This window comes from Microtus pennsylvanicus, chromosome X (genome assembly GCF_037038515.1).
Source record: "Microtus pennsylvanicus isolate mMicPen1 chromosome X, mMicPen1.hap1, whole genome shotgun sequence".
NCBI classification, from domain to species: domain Eukaryota; kingdom Metazoa; phylum Chordata; class Mammalia; order Rodentia; family Cricetidae; genus Microtus; species Microtus pennsylvanicus.
Window position 1 is genome coordinate 54704777 of NC_134601.1, and position 15106 is coordinate 54719882.

The 15106-nt window shown below is 44.7% G+C and overlaps 1 protein-coding gene across 1 annotated transcript; it reads right to left on the minus strand.

Moving 5' to 3' along the window:
- Positions 1-5731: 5731 nt before the first annotated feature.
- Positions 5732-14037, minus strand: LOC142841818 (rhox homeobox family member 1-like). Its single transcript, XM_075958936.1, has 3 exons — positions 13622-14037; positions 12405-12450; positions 5732-5827 (listed from the first exon to the last, which is right to left on the minus strand). Exons 1-3 carry the CDS (start codon positions 14035-14037, stop codon positions 5732-5734), a joined length of 558 nt encoding a protein of 185 aa, XP_075815051.1.
- Positions 14038-15106: the final 1069 nt, after the last annotated feature.

The following is a 15106-nucleotide window of genomic DNA, read 5'->3' on the forward strand; positions in this document are numbered from 1 at the left end:
CTGAAGAAAATCCAAAAATGGGAATACAAGAGGTGGTGGAGGAGGGTCATCTTTCTATCTTTTTCATTGGTTAACTAATAAAGAAAACTGCTTGGCCTGATTGGACACAAAATTAGGTAGGCGGATTACACGGAACAGAATGCTGGGAGAAAGAAGCTGAGTCAGGCAGTCACCATGATTCTCCCACTCCAGACAGATGCAGGTTAAGATCTTCCCTGGTAAGCCACCTCGTGAGCTACACAGATTATTAGAAATGGGTTAGATCAATATGTAAGAGCTAGCCAATAAGAGGCTGGAACTAATGGGGCAGGCATTGTTTAAAAGAATACAGTTTCCGTGTAATTATTTCAGGACAAAAGCTAGCCATGTGGGTGGCCGGGTGCCGGGTATGCAGCCCCCCACTCCTCTTTACAACAAAGAGGGAGTACAGAATTTGCACAAACAAGTACTTAATCACAGGAAGCATCTCTACTCTGGGCAGCCCTGACCTCAACAGTCAGTTATCTGAGGAGATGTTTTCCTGAGGTGCCCTCAAGGTACCTGCATGTGCTGTGTGACAAGTCTTTTCCTGGGGTGGTGAAACACACTCATCTCCTCATCCCAGATAGAGAGCCCATGATAGAACAAAGTACGGATGCCACTGAAGACCAACTTGGTGGGCCAGTGGGTTTTACTGGGGTGCAGGGATATGAGAGAGGGGTTACTTATGGGAGCAGAAATGACTCATAAATAAGTGTATCACCAAAGCCCATACCAGCACAGGTGACAGACAGCTCACAGGAGCCTGGAAACCTGGAGCAATCTGCACAGCCCACGGGCAGCTCAACAGGTTGGACCTGTCCTCTCCAGGTGGCTCAGTTGATCAGTTTGTCTAAACCCCTTCCAGGTAGCTAGGCTGGCCTTTGCTTCTTCCAGACACTTGGTCTGGTCTTCGTGTTGTTTGTCCCCTTTCTTCTCTGAGACTTTTTTGTTGTTGTTGTTGTTGTCTTTCAAGATAGGGTTACTCTGTATCTTTGAAACCAGTCCTGGAGCTTGTTCTTGAACCAGGCTGGTCTCAACTAACAGAGATTCACCTGCCTCTGCCTGCCGAGTGCTGGAATTAAAGAAAGGCATGTGCCATCATGCCCAGCTCTCTGAGAGTCTTCTTAGCAATTCAGCTTTTGTTTTTCTGAGAGGGACTTTCTGCTTTCATTATTTGCTCTAGCAGGGATAGTGCTAGTAAATATGGTCAGATTAGGGAAGTTCTTGAAGTTATTTTGAGTTATCACCCTGCTTAAGGAGCTTCCAAACCTATATGGTGGACTGTTTCAATCTCAGGAGTAACTGCTGCAAATTTAGGTTAGGTTGGGCCAGAAAGAAGGTTCAGGCCCGCATTGCCCTGAAACCACAGTGACTCTCACTGGATGGTCTCCAGTCTTGGACCCCTGTGCCCTGTATTAGCTGTGCTCAGTGCTCAGGAGATCACATCTAGCTGGGGGAACAGAGGAAAGATTTCATCTCACTAAATCTGTGAGAGTCACAGCTCTGAGCCCAGCATCTAGGGAAGGAAGGATAGTGAGGCACTGTCTGAAGTGGCTTTGAGCCGGCAAAGATCAAATGGGAAGGAAGGTAACCTGCTGGAATTCTGATCTCTTGAATCCAGGCAGGCCCTATGCTTTGCTGCTGTGTGGGTCTTGACAAAGCTTGGGGCTAGAGGCAGATACAGCCCCTGTGAACATCAGAAACATCGATACTTTTCCTTGATACCTTCTTTAACGTTTGAAACCTGTGCCTGCCAATGGCAATATTTCAACTTTCTTGAGGGACTAGACATTAAATCAGGACCTGGTGCAAACGAGGCAAGCTCTGTCATGCAGCACATGAATTGTAGTGTGGAGAAGCATTATTAGTCATTACTATTTTGTTATTGTCGCTCATTTATTGGTACCTCCCCCTTCCCAGTGTGGACAGAAGAGGACAGTATTCATGGGCTGATTTTTCCTCCACCGTGTAAATCCTGTGGATGAATTTCAGGTCTGCCGTCTTGGTGACAGGCACCTTGACCTTCTGGGATAGTTTGCTTTAATTGTCATCTTAAGACAAAGTACAATAACCTGGGAAGGGAGTCTCAATGAGAGATTATCTACACTGGATGATCTGAGGAAAATTGTCTGAGTTAGTTGTTATAAAGGATCTGGCCCACCTTGGAGACACCATTCCCTAGCTAGGGCATCTTGAACTGTATACAACTGAATAAATTTCTATCAGCGAAGCCAATTAGTAACCATGAATGCACTCCCCTCTCTAAACACCTGAATATGAAAGTAATGTGTCCAGCTATTTTACAATCCTATTGCCTCAATTTCCTTGCTAGAATGGTCTGTGATGTGGAATTTTGAGTTGAAATAATACAAAAGAATTGAATTACCTTCTGAACTTCCACAGCAGCCGTGTCCCTGTCCGGATACATACATCAAAACCATGGTGCACTGGGCACCTGCTGATGTTGGCAGGAGCTGGAGAGATCCTGGTACACAAGGACCCATGGATGAAAATCTCTTGCCTAAAATTGTCAATCTGGACCTTCTCTTTGAAATCTTATGTTATTTTTAATAATGTGTATGAGTATGTACATGTATGCATGCAGGGGCCTGTATAGGCCAGAGGAGGGTGTCCTCTTCCCTGGAGCTGGAGTTACAGGAAGATGTGAGAAACTGTAGGTTCTGAAAAAATGTACCATGAAAGAGTGTGACTGGTCCATAGGTGTTGAAATAAGGCCCCTTGTGTGTCTCCTGACTGCTCAGCCCAGAAATAATCACACAGAAACCATATTATTTGCAATGCCGTGTGGCCAATAGCCAGAGCATATTTGTGGCTAACTCATATCTTTATCTATCACCACGTGGCTTTGGATTAACAGCTAAATTTCTGGAATGAATCTCTGTAGGAGCTACATAGCTTCTCTCGGGCTTCGCTCTTCTTTCTCCCAGCATTCAGTTTAGTTTTCCCCACCTAGCTCTGTTCCCATATAACTTGCTATAGGCCCAAAGCAGGTTTTTTTCTTTTTTTTTATTGAGAAAAAAAAAACAAGTTTCCACCTCCTCCCAGCCTCCCATTTCCCTCCCCCTCCTTCCACTCTTCTCCCTCTCCTCCCACCCTTCTCCCCCTCCCCCCACTCCTTTCCCCCTCCCTCTCCAGTCCAAAGAGCAGTCAGGGTTCCCTGCCCTGTGGTAAGTCCTAGGTCCTCCCCCCTCCGTCCATATCTAGGAAGGTGAACATCCAAACTGGCTAGGCTCCCACAAAGCCAGCACATTGCGTAGGATCAAAACCCTGTGCCATTGTCCTTTGCGTCTCATCAGCCCTCATTGTTCACCATGTTTAAGAGTTCGGTTTTATCCCATGCTTTTTCAGTCACAGTCCAGCTGGCCTTGGTGAGCTCCCAATAGATCAGCTCCACTGTCTCAGTGGGTGGGTGGACCCCTCGTGGTCCCGACTTCTTTGCCAATGATATTTACAACATACAGAGGGGAATCCCACATCATCACATATTCGCTGTGCCATCTTTCTATGCCCTTATCCTGGGATTTTTTTGGCCCCAAGAGATGTGTGTTGGTTTGGAATGTTTTGTTGTGGGAATGACAGTCATGGGATAAGAACACAGATCCCAATGGGGTCATCTCCTTATGTGTATATTAGACACATATGTGCCCTCCTCTCCTGGAATGTGAAGCTGCAGGTGCTCTCTCTGGCCCCACACCAGGACCTGGTTAGGAGCAATGGGCCCCTCCCTCACTGTTCTTAAGTCTCTACAGAGGAATCTTCCTCTGCATTTGTAGGGCTCTTATCCACAGGCCTACTTTGTGTAGCCAGGCACTGTAAGTTTCTCAGGACTATACTAAGAGCCTGACTGCAATCTGTGGTAGTATCCCAGGCAGTCTTTCTCACCAGCTCCACCTCACACACACCCCAATGAATCTACCTTCCTTCTAGGTCCTGTATATGTCCCTAATCCAGCATCCACCCTGGTGCTTATAATCCCAGCACCAGAGTTCCCAGTTCCTCTTTGAGTAGAAGGATGTTGTCTCAAGGTTTCTGTCACTTCGACAAAACACCATGAAAAATGGAAGTTGGGGAAGAAGACTTTTATTTTATGTACACTTCAGCATTGTTGTTCATCACTCAAGGAAGTCAGAACAGGAACTCAAACAGGGAAGGTTCACAGACACAGGATCTTATGAGGAGGCTATGGAGGAGAGCTGCTTACTGGCTTGCTTGCCATGGCTTACTCAGTCTGCTTTCTTATAGAGCCCAGGACCACCAGCCCAAGAAGGGCAACTTATACTGTAAGCTGGGCTCTTGTCTGTTGATGAATAATTGAGAAAATGACTTTGAGTTGAACCTAATGAAGGCATTTCCTCAACTGGGGCTTCTTCCTCTCTGATGACTCTAGCCTGTGTCAAGATGACACACAAAACCACCCAGTACACACGGTATCTGTCCTCTGGACACTTTTTCTGTGGGAATTCACATCCTGCATCTCTCCACAGTGTTTCTGCAATCCACAAACTTTCCTAATACAAGGCTGTACTACAATCAGTCTATCTGCCCATCCTCTGTCACACCAGACTTCCGTATGTCTGTCCTCAGTACACAGCCCTCTTTACCCATCTTCTCTATTGCAAAGTCCAGATTCCCCCCTTACCAGTACTCAGTTTAGAAAGAGGCTTTAACACATCCTGCTGCACCCCCTTTTCTAGAGTCTGCCATATCTACAAGGAGTCACAGCATCAAAAGCAGCTCACACCTTGGCCACTTTCTCACAGTAATGTACTGAACACCATGACATACACCACCATGCTAATGCCACCCTGATGTGTCCTCCCTGCTGGAACTCAGGCATAACCCTCTTTATAGGTTTTCCACACTGCCTCTCCTCCAATCACCCTTGGGCTAACACAGCCCATTGCTCCCTACATGCTCTGAAGTCTGCATCCTATGTCTTCCACTAACCTGGCCTCGTGCATCTACTGAGAATCCTTTGCCTCTCCTGCCTGACCTGGGAGGATCGATCAATATGCCTCTTGTGCATCTTGGTCTAGGTGGGGGAGCAAAGAAGTAGCCTCTTTCTAATGGGCATGGGATGGGCTCTTGTGTTTCCTTTGAAACAGTAGGACCTGTGTCAGGAGAACTCCTAGTACCATAACTGTGCCATTGAAAGGAGGGAGAGTGAACAGACCTGGGGGCAGCCTAGGTGACTGGTCACACTCCCCACTGATGAATGCTCAGAAAGTAGTCTTTTGTATTTGTTGTAGTACAAGAGTGAACTCGTAGATTTGGGGGAAATTTTGTTTTTGTTGTGAACAGTCTTCTCACTGGAATCTTGTCCTGTTCCTGTTCTTAGGTGTTTGTTCCCACAGGGTAGAGTTAAGGTGAGGATGGTACAATGTGACAACAGACAAGAATTATGTCTGTGCGAGATTGCCATCGGTCTTGAGAAACTTTTGTGACTTGTGGAGTAGTAAAGATGACTCAGGGTTTGTTCCCTTCCTTTTATCTTCTGTTAAATATTTTCTCAATAATAGACATCCCCCCTTCTGACCCCCAAAAAGTACATGAAATATTTTGAATACACATCTCTTTATTGCTGAAGGGATAAGGTGTCACAGCCATCAGAAGGTGTCAGTGACACCTGAAGATCCTGTATTCATCTGGTGCCTGGACAGGATGATGCTTCAGGACTCCTACAAAAGCTTTACTGCAAGGTGTCCTGGCCATCAGCAGATGCACACTGGAGAATCTGAGACTGCTGATGTTTCCTGTATTGGGCTCTTCTTTTCTTAAACCAGCTCTGCAATAACATGGTGAAAGAGATGGCTTTAGTGTATTCAACAGTCAGTATCACAAGTGGAAAAAAGAACTCTGTGTAACAGTAAATGCCAGTGAGGCTTTAGATTGGCCAGAGTTTTCTAACCAAGGACACACAAAATCCTTAGCATTCCCAGTCCTGGAAGTCGGAATTCAAAACAACCAGAAATGGGAAATTCGTTAGCTAGTACCTTTCCGGTCTTATGTCCTTTCAAGGAAATGGGAAATATGGCTCTAAAAAAGAGATCGGGGATCAGTAAATCAGGTTATGGAGAAGACCAGATACCAAAAGGTTTTCAGGAATTACTATCTACACACTCTCTGCCAAGGACAAGTTACCTCCTCAGGCCCTTGAATTATCTGGATTACTTGAACTGCTGCTTAGAATAAAGATATCTCCTCTGACTCTCTCGAAAGTTACACCCCACTGCATGAATTCTTGTCTATGTAATCCTCATGATATATGCCTATAATAGAGAAGATGGGAGAGCTCATATTTGGCCTTGAATCAATGTTACCAAAGGCTAAGCGGGTCCATATTCTGGTTCTGATTAAATTGGTGCAGGAACAGGTGAAGCAACTGCCATAGATTCTTCAACTTTGATTGTTGGAGATCATCCCAAGATTTCTGACCTAAGTTGAAGAGCCAGAAAGCTGAATATATTACTAATTTCTTTTTCTGTATGACCCTGTACTGTTTTATCCATGAAAGATCTACAAAAAGGCAGGGCCCTTGCTGGGTGACTGTGGAGGTTTCTGTGTCTTCCCATAGAGGCCTCTTATCTCCTAGGCACAGGAAAGGAAGCTGCTAGGAGTGATGGGCCAATGCCTGGGCCAAGTCTGGTTTTCAGCAGGCTTCCTGAAAATTCTGCAGCCTATTGGTCTAAGAGAGGAAAGGAGAGTAAAGATTAGGTGTTGGGAATGGGCTGCCAGTGCCCTGGAGTGCATACATGAGTAACTGCTTTTTAAATAAGTAGAGGAGAAAATACTGGGGGATGATGAGGAAAGGAAGGTGGAAAGGGTAAGTGAGGGGACAAGAATAGTCGATAGAAAGAAGAAAGAAAGCAGAAGATAAGAGAAGGGGAAGAGGAAAAGAAAGGGAGAGAGAAAAGCTCAAAGGAAGAAAAGAAAGAAGACATAGATCAGGACACTGTTATCAATCTCTGGTGACCAGATTCCTATATCTTAGTGTCAGCATTAACTGGACCATTGATTCTTGTCCTGATCAGACTAACAGTGGAACCCTGCATCTTCACCTGCCTGGCCAACTGCCTCAAACAGAAAATAAACTCATTTAAGTTACTGGTCCCTAGAAACAACTATGTCCTCCTAGAACAGGAGGAGTCAATGATTTGACTCATGCCCTCGACCTAGTGGGAAATGTGACAGGTTAAGCCAGGGAAGAGGTTCCTCCATCTTCTATTCTTGTTGAGGCCATTTCAGGTAGAAATAGAAGTTGATCTCTGTGATGGAGAATCCCACGGGAACTTAATTAGATCTATTCTAAGGACCAAATATTAGGAATGTTCCAGCTAACTTAGCTGTGGTTAAACTACCTGTTTGAATGAACCCCTCCCCCAGCTAACTGCTAATCTTAGCTTCAGTAAACAGCTTGATTCAAAGTGCTTACTTCTGCAAAGGCATCTGCATCTGCTTAGCTAGATGCTAGGACATCTAGGCTTTAAGATGCCCTAAACCCCCTTGTTCTGGACACCTGGGGCCATGCCTTGGTGCCCAGATACCTGGGTGTCATCCTAGTCAGCTGGAATAAAGACTTTCAATTAGCTATAGACCGTGTGAGTGGTCATCTCTGCTCACAACTATGGAGTGCTCTAACCTAATTGGAATGTGTTCATAACCTCCTCCCTTCAAGGCTCAGGGATCAAAGCAGAAGAGGAAGAAGAAAAACTAGAATATCCAAAGGTGGTGGATGACTCTAAAGCAACAAAAATCTATTTTCTGTACAAAAGGTCAAAAACCAAAATGAAGTCAACACACTTCAACAATACACTTGATTGTACTGCCCTGTACAGACACCTCAATCCTAACTCCCAGTGGTGCTCCACACAAGGCGCCCATGTCAGGAAGGATAAGGGGTGCTGTGAGATTCACCACTTAGGATAGTGGGATACCTGCTTCCTACCTCCCCTTAACTGTCAGAAAACAATCTCCTTCTCTCCCAATCTCCTCCTTTGCCTCATGCTCTTCCTCCTCATTCCCTTCTCTTTTTTGTCCCTTCAGCATCTTCTCCGTCTGTTCCATTGTTTCTGGATCTCCTCCGGCATATTTTTCTTATCTAAACACATAATTTCTCCCAGGTGAACTGTTTTACTCTCATGATTTCAGCTCACCATTTATAGATGGATGGCTTCTTATTGCTCCAGCACCTTAAGGAGGTGGGGTGATTACAAGGTATCACACTTGCCAAAAGAGTGTGCAAATCACATCCTATCCCTAACTCAAACAAATGAACAAACAAACATCCTTCCCAAATTGACTTGGGAGAGCTAACACTACTCCAAGGGAGGCCTGCACAGAGATGTGATGTTGTCATCTATAGGATTAGGGAAATGAGCCAATTCAGACAATTCATTCAGATATCTTGGGAGTCCCTGCTTCCATCATGTAGGTAATAGGGGTAGGTTACTGTCACCTATGGACTTTTGCCCTCCCCCTCTTCTGTGCCCTCTAAAGTTTTCTGGGCTCAGGACAAAAGCTGTGGTCTCAATGAGAGTTGAAGCTTGATAGTGATGCCCTACTTCTTGCCAACATGAGGAGCATCCTGGGCTCTTTTCTTACACCAGGAGATCCAAAGTTTTTAGGCTGAACCTCCAGACAGCAATGTGATCTGCAACAATGTGGAGAGCAGTTAACAAAACCGCCTCTTCCTAAATCCATGACATCTAGAGCTTAAGTGAATAAACCTCTAGAGCGGCAGTGCATCAACCTCTTTAATCCTGCAATGCATCAGATTCTGGAATGGCAGTGCATCAGACTCTCTGGATCTTCAGTGCTTCAGCCTCTAGAGCTTCAGTACATCAGTCTCTCTGGAGCTGCAGTACATCAGCACCTCTAGAGCTACAGTGCATCAACATCTCGAGAGCTTCCATGCATCAGCCTCTCGGTATCTACACTGCATTAACCTCTAGAGCTGCAGTACATTAGCCTCTCTGGATCTGCAGGTCATCATCCTCCAGAGTTTCAGTATATTGGCCTTTCTGGAGCTGCAGTGCTTCAACCTCTAGAGCTGCAGTGCTTGACATCTAGAGCTGAAGTGAATGAGCCTCTAGAGCTGCAGTGCACCAGCCTCTCTAATCCTGCAGTGCATCAGTTTCTCTAACGACAGTGCATCAGCCTCTCTGGAGCTGTAGTGCATCAGCCCCTAGAGCTGCAGTAAATTGTCCTCTCTGGAGCGGCAGTGAATCAGGCTAGATAGCTGCAGTTCATAAGCTTCTCTGGAGCTGCAGTGAAATCAGCCTCTAGAGCTGCAGTGCATCAGCATTTCTGGAGCTGAATTGCATCAGCCTCTCTGGAGCTACAGTGCATCAGCTTTTCTGGAGCTGCATTGAATCTGCCTTTCTAGAGCAGGAGTGCATCAGCCTCTAGAACTGCACTTGATCAGACTCTCTGGACTTGCAGTTCATCGACCTCTCTGGAGATGCAGTGCATCATTAGTCTCTCTAGAGCTTGCAGTACAAATGGCTCTGGAGTGATAGTCCATCAGTCTCTATAGAGATGCAGTACATCATCAGCCTCTCCAGAGCTGCAGTACAAATGGCTCTGGAGTGATAGTGCATCTGCTTCTCTAGAGATGCAGTGCATCGGCCTCTCTGGAGCTGCAGTGCATCAGCTTCTCTAGAACTGCAGTAAGTCCGCCTCTCTAGAGCTGTGGTGCATTGGCCTCTCTGAAGCTGCAGTGCATCTGTGTCTCCAGAGCTGGCTCACATCAGTCTCTGGGGCTGCAGCACCTCTGTCTCTCTGGAGCTGAAGTACAGGGTCCTGTCAGCTTGACAGGGGGAGAATTCCTCACTCCTTCAGCTTTTCTTTTCCAATCGCTCTTCCTCTCCACCCTGAAGAAAACTCCCTCTCCTCTCCCAGTTTCTCCAACCTGAGCCTGGTCCTACTGTAGTTTACACCTTGTGGTGTTAGGATGTCAGCCATCAGGGGCTCCTAGGCAGGACTTCTATTCTGCACAAGCTACTGCTGCAGGTAGGGAGATTGCCTACATCAAGACTGCCCAATTCTTGCTGAAAGAAGTTAGCATGAATAGCACTCTGCACTGCCTTTCCCCTTTCTCATTTGCTATGGAGCAGTCAGTTTCTCTGGGCTCATGGCCTCAGCTTTTATCCCATGATCTAAACATTAGTCTTTACTGTCTGGAGGAAAGAAATTCATTTGAAAATAAGATAGCTACAGCTCTTCCTAAAAGTGAGCTCTATCTTTTCCCACATTCCAAAAAACACACATGTTCAACATAGTCTCCTTTAAAGGAAAAGAATACTTTCAGTTTTCAAGTTAGTCAACAGAAGACACACTTGACCGTGGCTTGGCACCTTTGCTTTTTATGTATTTGCAAACACATAAAAACTTGCAAAGGTGTGTGATCTGCATGTGTATCTATGTGCAAATGCATACTCATGCTTGCAGAGGACCAAGGTCAGAGTCAAGCATCTTCCTAGCTTGCTCCCCACATGATTTACACTGGCAGAGTTGTCCATGAACCTCAGCTCAGCAACTGAGCTAATCTAGGTCTCCCTAAGGATCCGCAGTCTCTGCCTCCTGAAGAAGAGATTCTGACTACAGGTGAGCTGACACCTGCTAAACTTTATGCTGAGGGTCCCAACTCAGATCCTCAGTCTCATTTGGCAAGAGCTTTATCCTTCGGGCCCTCTCCTCAGTACCAACCTGCATTTTGACTTTCAAAACATCCCCTGATCACGTTCTGTTTTACTCAATTAACTTAAATGGACTCAATGTTATTCTTTTTGTTTAATTGTAACAAAATTAACCCTTTAAAGCTGCCAGCCCCATACATATCATAACACTGACATGACAATTTTGCATTGTTTTTAGATAATCTAAACACAGCATCGGGGAACATGAAGGTTCAACTTTGCTGCTGTCTACATTGGCTTTCCACAAACTTACAAAGGTGAAGGCCAACCATGTGCACTTGTGAGTGTCTTCCCACATGACTCTTGGACAAATTAAACACAGGTTAGTTATGAAACACTAATTTCTCTCTGGTCTCACTTAATCCACATTATAACTAAGTGTTTATTTGTTGAAACAGAGCCCTGTTTTTTTCCTACTACTTGCTACATCAATTAGAATGTCCCCAAGGTCACTTAGAGTCCTACTACAACAGTATACATAAGTTCCCTGAAATGACCTGAGTGTCCGGACTTCAGTATTAATCACTGTACACATACCAGTTGACATTTATGTTTTCCTATATGCATGACCATATAATACTCAATGCTGTCTATATATATGATGTTCCCATACTGATTATAAGTGTTCTGTGAATCTCAAATTGCTGAAAGACATTTGAGGAAATGTTCAACATCCTTAGTCATCTGAGAAATGCAAACCAAAACAACTCTAAGATTCTATCTTACACCTATAAGAATGGCCATGATCAATACACAGATGACAACTTATGCTGGGGAGGATGTGGGGTAAAGTGAACACTCCTGCATTGGTGGTGGGAGTGTAAACTTGTACAGCCACTTTGGAAGTAAGTATGGCAATTTCACAGAAAATTAGGAAACAATTCACCTCCAGACCCAGCAATACCACTGTTGGTTATATACCTCCAAACACTCAATCACACCACAAGAACATCACCTCACATATGTTCATAGCAGCATTATTCATAAGAGCCAGAGCCTGGAAACAACCTAGATGTCCATCAGTCAAAGAATGGATGAAAAAAATGTACATGTGCACAACAGTAAAAAAAAATAATGACATCTTGAAATTTGCAGGCAAATGGATAGATCTAGAAAACACCATATTGGGTGATGTAACTCAGAAACAGAAAGACAAATATAATATATACTCACTCATACTTAATTTTAACACATAAAGCAAAGAAAACCAGCAATACCGGGAAACCGAGACAACAAAGAGGACCCTGAGACAGGCATAAATGCATCTACTTCGGAAGTAGGAAAAGACAAGATCTCCTAAGTAAACTGGGAGTGTGGGGGTCACAGGACAGTGAGACTGGGAGAAGGGGGAAAGTGTGGGGAGCAGATTAAAAATATATAGCTCAATAAAGACAAATAAAATAAAAATGCTAAAAATTGTGTGCGTTTTTTAGTTTTTTTTTATTCAAATAAGAGACTACGATGTCGCCAATAATGGAAAAGAACAGTTAATGGGTGCCCGTTCCATTTTTACCTCTGGAAAACTTCAAGACTCAGTGCTCAGTTACTATTATAACCCAGACAAGGACACCTCTCACCCACGAATGCTTTTCATAATGGGTACAAGAACATGGACCATGTCCTGAAGCAGAATGCCCTGCCCAAACCCTTTTTGGATTTACTGACCCGCACTCTGGATTCTCCCAGGAACAAGTGCTTTGCAAGGTCCTTCCTGTGAGAAGAAGATGGAAGGTGAAGCTGTTAGTGAAATACAGCATTTCAGCTGGGCAAGATGAATAGACTTCTGGAAATGGATCACAGGCCAACACAAAACTATGTAGAGATGGTGAACTCTAAAGTATGAAAGCGGCTTTCCATTGATCTTTATTTTATTTTAAAAAAAATAACCACATTGAGCAGGGCAGTGGTGGCGCACACCTTTAATCCCAGCACTCAGGAGGCAGAGGCAGGGAGATCTCTGTGAGTTCGAGTCCAGCCTGTTCTACAAGAGCTAGCTCCAGGACAGGCTCCAAAGCTACAGAGAAACCCTGTCTCAAGAAACCAAATAAATAAATAAATAAATAACCACATTAATTGACATAAGTTGGATATGCTATAGTAGTAGAGAGATTACTTAGAAACCACTAGGTCTTTTTTATTTATTAATTTACTTATTTATTAAAGATTTCTGTCTCTTCCCTGCCACCGCCTCCCATTTCCCTCCCCCTCCCACAATCAAGTCCCCTTCCCTCGTCAGCCCAACGAACAATCAGGGTTCCCTGAACTGTGGGAAGTCCAAGGACCACCCACCTCAATCCAGGTCTAGTAAGGTGAGCATCCAAACTGCCTAGGCTCCCCCAAAGCCAGTACGTGCAGTAGGATCAAAAACCCATTGCCATTGTTCTTGAGTTCTCAGTAGTCCTCATTGTCTGCTATGTTCAGCAAGTCCGGTTTTATCCTAGGCTTTATTAGACCCAGGCCAGCTGGCCTTGGTGAGTTCTCAATAGAACATCTTGAGTACAATTCCCATTATAAAACGTGGGTCAAGAAGAAGAGGATAAGAAGGAGGATGAAAAAAAAAACAAAAAGAAAACTTAAAGAAGAATTTGAGAGGCATCAACCAACACTGCATAGATAGATAGATAGATAGATAGATAGATAGATAGATAGATAGATAGATAGATAGATAGATAGAGAGATAGATAGACAAATAGATAAATATAGACATAGATACAGATATAGATGTTGACTTTGACCTCTTAAAACATCCTTCCCATACCCAGCAACTAAACAAAGACCTCGTGCTTGGGCTCAAAGCAGATAGGACCCACAGTGTGAAGAACACACCTCCTTGAGATGCTGATGGATGGGAGCTGGAACAGCTACTGAAACAAGTCACATACCTTATGATCTCATCAGGGTACTTAGTTTTTTCAAAAACATCTTCCAACTCATTCAGCTGCCTGGGTGTGAGACCAACTGGATCCTGTGGTCTTGTACGCCAGACCTGAGGCCCTCTGGCAGCAGACACGTTCTCCTGCTCCTTCAACTGTGGGTTTCTGTACCCTTGATGGTTCCCATGGCTCTCATGCCTGATGTCATCACCAACGTAGTTGAAGTTAACTACGTGGGTAACATCATCCTTGTGGAGTGGGATGCCCCGGTTCTTTGGTTTGTCGGGACCTTTTAGAGAACCTTCACCATAGATGACAATTTCTGTTGCTGCGGTGGCCTCGTGTTCAAAACCAAGGCTCACCTCAATCTCATTTTCATCCAGTTTGTAGACATTGGGGTCCACAGGTTGGGATTGGAAAGCCATGATGAGACCTAAAAGAGAGTAGTGTCATCTCCATAAATGGTTTGTGGATAGTAATGATTTTGTAACATGTGAGTTTTTTAGCAAGTTTCACATCTGTCCTCTTTCCATCACACAATCCCTATAGGAGATATGTGCCCACTTAAAGTGGCTCTAGGGAGCATGTGCAGAATGGATCTAACATGGATCCAACCAAGTACACCAAAGCCTCGAGGAATGAAGTGGAGGAGAAAGAAAGCTGTTGCAGGTGCACAAGTAGGGACGAGGACAGGCATTTACCCCGAGCACATGGCCTCTGGGTGAACCCCTGGAGAACTCTAGCTTCTGTATATCACTGGGTGCACACTGCAAGATCTGGGAATTAAGTGGACATGGTTATGTCAGCTAGTGTTTTTCCCAGTTCCCTTGAGAGGACATTGAAAACACACCAACACTGTCCTCTACCTGAAGGAGTGTCATGCTTGTGAAGTGGAGCTGATGTAGCATTCTGGGGGGACAAGTCGCTGCAAAATACTGGAGGTCTCCATTGAAACAATGAAAATGCTCCAGATGGTTGATTGGGACTCTCCATCAGAGTCACTGTACGATGTCCTGCCCAGTACTTCTCATGTCTGACTAAGCTTACACTGTGTGGGTCTCTGCCCTTTTCACAGTGTCAGCAAACTCCTGAAGCTTGAAAGTTCTCTCAACAGTACTGGAGCTGAGAAGTCATCATATATACAGTATGTATACAAAAGTGAAATAACCTCGGGCTAGCTTCCATTCAAACAATTAATATTCTCAAAAAAATTTCCTCAGTGTGCTGAGATGTTGGGAAATATCAAGAGGATCTCATTAAGAAACTGCAATCCTTCACCCAGCGACTGATGGAAACAGATTCAGAACTACAAACACTGGTGAACCTCAGAGAATCCTGTGGAAGAGGTGGAGAAAGGATTGTGGGAACCAGAGAGGCCAAGGGCACCAAAAGAGAAACCACACAATTTACTAACCTAGGTCCAGAGGGGATCACAGAGACTCGGCTGCCATCCAGGGAGCTTGGAAGGGGCTAACCTAGGCTCTCTACCCATGT

Coding starts and splice junctions, on each gene's coding strand:
- LOC142841818 (XM_075958936.1), bottom strand. CDS start 14,037: ATGGCTTTCCAATCCCAACCTGTGGACCCCAATGTCTACAAACTGGAT. Junction 12,451..13,621: donor TACCCTGATGAGATCATAAG/GTATGTGACTTG, acceptor TTCTTCTCACAG/GAAGGACCTTGCAAAGCACT. Junction 5,828..12,404: donor TGGGAGAATCCAGAGTGCGG/GTCAGTAAATCC, acceptor ATGTTATTGCAG/AGCTGGTTTAAGAAAAGAAG.